The 9,416-nt window shown below is 38.7% G+C and overlaps 1 protein-coding gene and 1 long non-coding RNA gene across 6 annotated transcripts in view; one reads left to right on the top strand and one right to left on the bottom strand.

Moving 5' to 3' along the window:
- LOC310717771 overlaps positions 1-9,416 on the bottom strand; it is a 339,024-nt gene that overhangs the window by 322,954 nt on the left and 6,654 nt on the right. The gene's annotated exons all lie outside the window — the stretch shown is intronic.
- Positions 1-9,416, top strand: part of LOC310717671 (syntaxin-1A) — a 94,597-nt gene that overhangs the window by 83,195 nt on the left and 1,986 nt on the right. The window contains exons 9-10 of one of the 5 annotated variants that reach the window (XM_083526062.1): positions 3,826-3,936; positions 7,192-9,211. In XM_083526062.1, the coding sequence (XP_083382188.1) occupies positions 3,826-3,936; positions 7,192-7,269 (189 nt within the window). In that variant the 3' untranslated portion in view covers positions 7,270-9,211. Of the gene's footprint in view, positions 1-2,354; positions 2,403-3,583; positions 3,710-3,825; positions 3,937-4,932; positions 5,116-7,191; positions 9,212-9,416 lie in introns of those variants that run through there. The other 4 variants (XM_083526064.1, XM_083526063.1, XM_083526065.1 and 1 more) reach the window with 4 other exon arrangements.

The following is a 9,416-nucleotide window of genomic DNA, read 5'->3' as shown; positions in this document are numbered from 1 at the left end:
CGATAGAGATAGATAGAGAGAGGTAAAGAGCGAGAGCACACGAGAGTGCTCTTTGGAACCTTCTCCCTTTCTCCTTTCACCTCAAAAAAATGGTTCTTTGTGTCTCCGCTATGGTTTTCCAATGACAGATGGCCTCGCCATAGGAGGGGGATTTATCTCAGTGCTTCCCCACTGCCATGGCATCACACAGAACCACACACACATGCAGGAACAATCAGGCAACACTCATGCTGTGCGTTTTTGAAAACCTCGTTAGAAAAAGCCAGTATGTGTTTCCTCTAATTACATGTGCGTGCAGCGAAAAACCGCATCAGCGTGAGCTCATCTCGGTCCACCTATTCTCTAAAGCTTACTTTATCCCTGAGTCCAGGAAATGACATTGCTTTGTTTACCTACAGCCTGAAAAAGTGAACAGCAGCAAGTAAAATGGATTAAATGAATCCAATTGATTAACTATGACAAGGATAGATTTTTCCTGGTGTAAAACATTCACTGAATAATGCAATAGTTGCAGAAACTCTGTCTAGAAAACAAAATAAAGAGCAGATACATTGCAATTTTCTGTTTTTCCTTAGTCACAGACCTGCAAAAATAATGTGTATAAATAGGCATTTTTACAGATTTCTTAAAAATAGTCTTCGTAATAACAATATTTAGCTAGCAGTGTTTGACATTGCTTTAAAGCCCATATTTTTGCTGCAGCCCAAATGGTACCCTATAGCAGTGGTCCCCCAACCCCCCGGGCAACACAGAAAGAATACATTACTTACATTATTTCCATTTTATTTATTATCTAAATCTGAACGATGTTTTATTTTGGAAAATGACCGGATTCTCTCCACCACATCTGTCTATGACTCACTCTTGATGCATATGATGGACTCACATGTCTTACCTTCATCCACTACCTTCTTAAAGGGGCTGCTCCGGCCGCTAACACATAATACATGACCGCTAAATTCAAACCCCCAAGCGAGCAAAAAAACAACACAGTGGATTCACGTTTATTATTATATATTAAAAAAAAAATAACAGTTTCTATGCCGGTCTTATCATTTTATTTTGTTGTATTTATCCGCCACATGTTAAAGGCCGGTCCGTGAAAATATTGTTTGAGGGTTGGGGACCACAAATCTTTTCCTTGTAAATGAATAATTTTTTTAAGGAAGTCAAAAATCCAACATCTCATGGCCAGAAATTAGGTTTGTATCTGTGGAAACGTTTGTGTATGTGCTTTTATTAAAGAAAATGTCTACCCATATGTGTACAAATGTTTGTGGACACCTGAGCATTAGATTGTGCTTTATGTCCATCCTATTCCACATTTACTCCCCATTTGCTTGTATAATAATCAAAGTGTATTTGTGGCTATTTATGCTCATTCAGCTGCTAAGAATTAGTAAAGTCAGGTACTGATGTAGGTGAGGTGACGAGGTCTGGGGTTCAGTCAGCGTTCCAATGCATCCAAAAGGTGTTCAATAGGGATTTATAGAGCTCTATAACAGGCCACTCAACACCTTCCACTCCAACCTCATATATGATGATGGAACAGGTTTGGGTCTCCTAGCTCAAGTCAAAGGCAAAACTGAATGCTATCGCATCCCACAATGTTTGGTGACTTTAATTTTTGTGGTAGCAGTTTGGAAAGAACCGTATATGGTTAAAACAAATTGTCAATATTTTTTGCCATGCCGTGTATGTGAAATATTATGTTTATTAAAATATTTAACATTTATTTTGTGATGCGGTATTCTAGTGGTTGAGATGTTGGATTTTTGATCACAAGGTCATGAGTTTGAATCCCAGCACCCCAAAGCTGCCACTGCTCTTTTATTCACTCTCTGTTCAGAGACCATTGTCACTCCGAATAAGAGTGTTGGCCAAATCTCACGCTACCACAATTAGCACGGTATTGTGGGAAATATTCCAATTACTGGCTAAAAAAACTTCAGCAACGTGTCTATGAAATAAAATGTCTATGAACAAATCTCGGTGAATCTCGATCAATTATAAAGGCTAATATATTGTCATAAAATTTTTTTTTTGCTTTTAATGCCAATAGTGTGCTTTTATGAATATCGCTTGTGAATTATTCATCTATGTTAATGGTCAAAAGGGGGTGAGAGAGTCTATTAACACATGTATTTGATTTAATAATTAATCAGACTAACCTGCACTCTCTCGTTCTCAATTCCCTGTGAAAATGAAGTGTGTGACCTGCACAGAGTCTGTGTTTTGCTTGCTCTTTTCCGCCCTTGGCCGTTGCTGCCTCTTTTTTCTCTTCTCTCTCTCTCTCTCTCTCTCTCTCTCTCTCTCTCTCTCTCTCTCTCTCTCTCTCTCTCGCTCTGTAATAGGCCTTTAAAAGCCTGCTGTGAACTTGGAATCTGCACTAACCTCTAGAGGTAAAATCTGCATTGATCTACAGTTTTACATGCACGTATACTTATTTTCACAACACTGCCATTTTACACCCAAATTACACTGTAACTCTTCATATTTCCTGAACTAATATTGTTTACTGCATTAGTTAACATTCATAAATCCTGAATTTCATCATTTTCGTCATTTCATTATTAACAAACCAAGAAATTTGTTGAAAATACTTGGGGTTGTGTTTGGGGGATGTGCTGGATTTACTACTTCCTGAAGGGTTCTTCCTCGATTCAAATATTCTTTGTATTTTTTCTCCACTGATTTATATGTACACTTTATTAATAAGTGACACGCCTTGCTAGTTACTGTAGCTCATTTACATTTTACAATTAATGTTGTAGAGCAACATTCCTCATCCAGTGTCTCTTTTTATTCGTAATAAGAAAAAAGGAAAACGATTCATCTTGTCGTATTACTGATACAAAATCTTCTCTCATTGGGATTTTTTTACCTGGTGGAAAACAGTCTGGTCTGTTTTAGGACACTGATATTTGAGACTCCTACATTAAAATGGTGTAACACACACTTGGAGTATCCTACTTTGACTATGGTCAATTTGTAGCTTTGACATATTAAAACTGCTGTTAATGTTGTAGGTAAAAACTTAAAATTATATTAGTTATTTTTAATATGGTTTATTAGAGCTGTACTTACTCTTTATCAAACACACTAATGAGTAACGCGTTTTAATAAACAGTAATTAAAGAGAGCGATTGTGTGTGCGAACTATGTGTGACTCTACGAATAAGCGAGCTGTTGGTGTTAACCCCTTGTGCTGTTTTTCGCTATATTTCTCATTTTCTTCTTCAGTTCATCAAATTCATCTTGTGCCTCACGATATTTATCACAAGCAACATATCAGTTAAAAGGTGATACATTTAGCTCAGTATGATCATTTGGAATTATAAACAACATTTGGAACTGTCTGTGTAAGGGTTTACACTTCCCAGCCAATCAGAAACAAGTATTCAGACTGACCATATGATAAATATATATAAATTAACTCGCGTATGGTTATGAACATTATTTCAGGTGTTTCGTTTAATCAAACATAATTTAATGTAGTTATGAAAAACTTGGGTTGATTTTTAAAATGTGTTTATGTTTCACTTCCCATTTCCTTTTCTCACCATCTCGTATCTTCATCCAGGGTGGGCTCATGAACAACATTGAATCAAACGTGCGTAACGCCCAAGAATACGTGGAAAAAGCCAAAGAAGACACTAAAGCTGCTGTTAAAGTGCAAAAAACCAACAAGGTGGTGAGTAACACCTTAATCAGTCCACATCCTCTCTCTAAACCTGCTTTCTCTCTTTCTCTTGTCCTTTCTTCCTCTTGTCCCCTTTCCTCCCCCCCCTCCATATCGCGATGCTGCTGCGCGTGCTCGCTCAGGGCGAGATGATCGACCGTATAGAGTATAACGTGGAGCACGCAGTGGATTACGTGGAAAGGGCTGTGTCAGACACCAAGAAGGCAGTAAAGTACCAGAGCAAAGCACGGAGGGTGAGTCAGACGCTTATGACCTCCGTCATCGAGTACGTCCTTCCGTTCTTCTTTTCATCTCGTGCCATGTTGCGCCGTGCTTTGCTTTATGCACATAGTCGAGAATGAGACAAAAATGAGTGAGGTAGTACATATATATATATATATATATATATATATATATATATATATATATATATATATATATATATATATATATATATATATAATAAACCTGTACTAAAAATATAGTAGAGTTATATTGTACATTATTAAGGGCCAAACTGTGATGGCTAGACAACTGGGCCAGAGCATCTCCATTGGTTGTTCCCATCCTGCAGTGGTCAGTATCTATCAAAAGTGGTCTAAGAAAGGAACAGTAGTGATCCGGCGAAAGGTCGTGGGCGGCCGAAGCTCACTGATGCACGTGGGGAGCAAAGGCTGGTCCGTGTGGTCTGATCCAACAGACGAACTCCTGTAGCTCAAACTGCTGAAGAAGTTCATGCTTTTTATTGCTCTGCAGGTCAGAACTGTTTTAGCAGTAAAAGGGGACCAACACAATATTAGGCAGGTGGTCATAATGTTATACCTGGTCTGTGGCCATAAAGTTATGTCTGGTCGGTGTATACCTTTATACCTCACAAACTACCTGTATAACACAAACACACACACACACACACACACACACACACACACACACACACAGGCCAGACTTGTATCCTTCGACAGTCGTGACTAAGATTCTCCTACTTTTACACTTTAACAGAAAAAGGCTTTTTGACTGACAGTGGAAATGCATTTTTCCATAAAAACCTTGAATAACTTGACATGATGCCTTTTTTCTCTTTAGAAAAATGTTTTCAGTATATGGAAATGTCATCCAATCAGATCAGCTCAATACAATGAAAAACGCTCACACAGTGGAGCATCCGAGGCCGAGACGGTCCCGTTCCACCTTCTCCAAAATATGGTTCAATAGAACCACCTAAACCCCCTGTCTTTCTATCACTTCCACAGAAGTTGATCCTGTTAGGGACATGTGTGACATTTTGTCTGCTCATCCTCATCATCTCACTCGCTGTTGGACTCAGCTAGCATGCGCAGGAGAGACGGCGTACTGGAATAGGATGGCTAGAAGAAGACTAGACTTCTAGACTAGAAGAAGCCATGATGTTTTTGGGGGTCAAGCTTTCAGTATCATTTTTATTTTATAATATATCGCCTTGGAAATGGGCTATTTGTGAGATTATCGAACAGTGAGATGAAACATGTTATTTACAATTTTTAATTGAAATGTCACTGTGTAAGCTAATGTATCGATTGTTCCACCTACCTCACTACTTTCTGCCATTCTTGTGTGCATACACAAGTGTGTGTGTGTGTGTGTGTGTGTGTGTGTGTTGTGTTCTGTGCAGCTGCATGCAATTCGAGACTAATGTTCAGACACGTTTGATTCAGTCTAATGATTTAGTCAGTATTCAGTCTAGTGTTGTTTTCAACATGACCTCCTTGAATTCCTCTGATGAATAAATGTGTGAAATGTACTAGAAGCACATGGTATCATGTGTGAAATAGTGTACAACATGTACAGTGTAGTCATTTCCCATTCAGCTCTAAACAGAATGAAACGCTATCTTTCCAATTAGATGGATCGCTAATTAGCTAGAATCGATGGAAGTTCTCAATATGAGATCCAGGCTGACCTCAGAGGTCTGTGATTGAAAACAATAATTATAATGGAAAATACAATTCACCATTATGAAATTAATAAAACATTCATTCATCCTTCATTCATTTTCTCCCGCTTATCCGTAATTCGGGTCGCGGGGGCAGCAGTCTAAGCAGGCCCCCGCCTTCGACTGCTGCCCAATACTCACAGCACCGTCCCTTACGGTCCCTCCTGCAGGTGGTGAGCCCACGGGAAGGCGGCCCCACGTCACGGACCTTGATATTTCCCTCGTAAGGGACATTACAAAACATATTAATGAATAATAAGCTATTTTTAGACTTGGGAGGGAAAAAATAAGTGATATATGAATATACTCCGTGTGTTATTCTGTCTTCTATTTCTCATTTTGACATTTTCATTTCTAGTTCGTTATATTCAACTTCAGCCACGACCCATTTATTAAAATCATATTCACAATACAGTATTCCCCAATTACGTTCCAAAACGGCACACGAAAAACAGACGCCACCCCAAAAATATTTTGTGTATACAGTACTGTACCGTATTAACGTTTTAATTCATTTTATAATTCATTCATTCATTCATTTTCTCCCGCTTATCCGTAATTCGGGTCGTGGGGGCAGCAGTCTAAGCAGGCCCCCGACTGCTGCCCAATCCTCACAGCACCGTCCCTTACGGTCCCTCCTGCAGGTGGTGAGCCCACGGAAAGGCGGCCCCACGTCACTCCGACGTCACGGACCTTGACATTTCCCTCGTAAGGGACCCCTGGAGCATAGGGGGTTAAGGGCCTTGCTCAAGGGCCCAAGAGTGGCAGCTTGGCGATACCGGGGCTTGAACCCCAGACCTTCCGATCGGCAACCCAGCGCCTTAACCGCTGGAGCCACCACTCCCCCCCCCCATTTTATAATTAGTTATTATATTTTTTATTGATAAATTTCATTATTTCAACTCCATAAAAACAATTCCCTATAAGTTTCTCCGCAAGAGCCCGGGAAAATCAGTCAAATTAATTAGTTATGTGGCAAATGCAATTTCGCGATAAACCGAGGGGGTGCGAGATTCGAACCGCGGTAAAGCGGAGGATTACTGTATACTGTAAATGACTTGATTCATCTTAATAAAGTCATCAGGAAGTGAATTACAGCAGTTAAAATTATAATCCGCCATTATCTGAATATCATGTATAGTTTCGTTGAATGGTTATTCCCCGTTTTGTTGAGTGCAGGTATATATAAAAAAAAAAACCTGTATTATCACAGCTCTTATCTTCTGTTATGCCTTATTTATTCTTGAAAAACTCATCAATGGAATTCTGACACCCCCATATGGTGCGTGTAAGTGTGTACACAGTGTGCAGCGTAAAGTGTGTAGCGCTTTAGTATTCATCTCCCGCATGCACGGCTTTCGCTTTTGGAATGCATTTTATTAGGGGCAATTGAAAGTAGTTTTCTCTAATCCTTGTGCCCTAACGTTTACATTTCTTTTTTCTCTAATGATATAGGTGTGTAACTGTATGATTAACTCTTACTTCATTCTTCTCTTTCCATGCCGTCTGGATTTCTCCTTAATGTCTTGTCTGTACACAGAAGAAAATCTTGATTCTTATTTGCTGTGTGGTGCTCGGGATCGTTATCGCTTCCACCGTGGGCGGCTTGTTAGCCTGAACCACACAACGATTCAGAATCTTAACAGCAAACCTATAAATGCACACGGTTGCACAAAAAAATACTACGCACTGTTCCTTATCAGTGTACAGTCAGTGTAAAAAAAAAGAAAAAAAAAGGAATTAAGTCAAGAAAGAAGAACTGGTGTATTTCTTTTCCGCATGAGGCTCTATTTTGTCAACGTGCAGTTTTGCATGTGTTGCCCTAGATGTCCTGTGTGTCCCTGTATAGAAACAAAAACAACGAATAAATCATTTATTTTTCATTAACTTTGAAATTGCTAATAATTAGAATCGCTCTATTTATACAAATTCACTCGATTACTGCCGTTCTGTTTCCCCCAGTGCCAAGAATATGCCGCTGTTGCATGTTCTTCTTCAGCGAAAGATTATTAAAGCGAGAATGATAACCATCTTATAGAGCAAAGGTAAAATTTTGCTGCTGTTCTGGGGACAATGGAGATTTTGAGTCTGAATGTTTGCACTGATATAAATGTTCAGCTTCTTCTGTTGAATTGAAAGATAGAACAGTCCAAACCTAAAGAGTATTTACATGATCATACTAAATATATAAGTTATATTAAAACACAGCTGAAGCACATTTTGTACAGAGCCGCTGAGATGACATGGGTTTAAAAAAAATAAATAAAATGTATAATGCATAGAAGTATATTTATATATTCTTAAGATGGGACTCTAGAGAAGGTTACAGGATTTATTGGGAAATCACAAACTTCCTAATCGAAAAGCTCGACACCATCATTGCGAAACACGAGCACGTTCGGCAAATCCAAAAAGAACAAACGACAAAACGAAGGGTCGGGGCACTCCTTTTTTCACTCTTTTTTTAGGGGTCGTCAGAGCGGATCATCCTCTCAAAACAGATATTATTTTTCTACTGTACCTACTTGTGATATACTGTATTCTATCCAATTAAGTTAACAATACAATAGGATCATTCAAGTCAGTGTAGATGACAGAAGCTTATGGATTGTACAATATAGACATTTATGAATAAGCACCTTGGAAGGAACTCATAAAGTCAGAATTGACAGATTTGATCTATATAGACAAAAGTATTGGGACTGCTGACTTTTCCAGCCATATGTGGATCTTCCCCAAACTGTTACCACAAAGTTAGAGGCATCGTATAGATCATCTTTAGATGCACTTGCATTAAATTTGTCCTTGAATTTTTCCTTCCTTGAACTAGCAGTCCTAAACCTGTCTCAGCATGACAATGCCCCTGTGTGCAAAACCAGCTCCGTGAAGATATGCTTTACATGGCTTGGAGCCTGTTATAGTCTCTTACCTACACTCTATTGAACACCTTTGGAATGAATTAAAACACAGAGTGCACCACAGGCCACCTCACCTCACCCTAAATCAGGATCCGGTCTTAACTGATTCCCTGTGTCTGAAAGATCGCAAATCACCAGCACACTCCATAATTTAGTGGAACATCTTCTCAGAAAATTAGAAGCTATTATTAAAGCAAATGAGCTCTAAATGTAGAACGGGATGTTCAAAAAGCACATAACAATTTTTCATTATATAGACTTTTGCCCATATTGAGTATGCGAGTGGGAAGTAATGCATTGGATTTGTAACAGTGTAGGCAATGTAATAAATAATATGCGGAAATTGTATTAGAACGAAGTTTGAATACAATTATATTTGTGGTTACGTGTCAGTTTAATTCAACGGATTTATCGGTGTCTTGCTTGTTTTATCACATTTGGCCTGAACCTCAGAAATGTTTTCATAGCCACAAAATAGAAATAGATCTTAAAAGAATTTGTGGCTTTAATATATTAATTCCACCCAAATATACAAAAAAAAACAACCTTAAATAACCCATATCATATCAGCTGCTCTGTCGAATTTAGATATAGTTTCAACTGCACTGCTTTTTGAATCCCTATAGACCCAAGTTTTATTTATGACTTTTAATCCCACCATACCTATTGAATAATATACTTTTCCAAAACATGTACCGTATTTTTCGGACTTTAAGCCGCTACTTTTTTCTCACGCGGCTTCTTTTTTAAACCCCGCGGTTTAAACAATGAAGCGGCTAATTTATGGATTTTTCCTGGGTTTTTCCCGGTTTCACAAACTTCATGCCAAAAAACGGAACCCTATAAC

Source organism: Silurus aristotelis (assembly GCF_946808225.1).
Source record: "Silurus aristotelis genome assembly, chromosome: 22".
Taxonomy (NCBI): domain Eukaryota; kingdom Metazoa; phylum Chordata; class Actinopteri; order Siluriformes; family Siluridae; genus Silurus; species Silurus aristotelis.
Note: the sequence above shows the minus strand (reverse complement) of the source record. Positions and strands in the feature narration are given on the sequence as shown.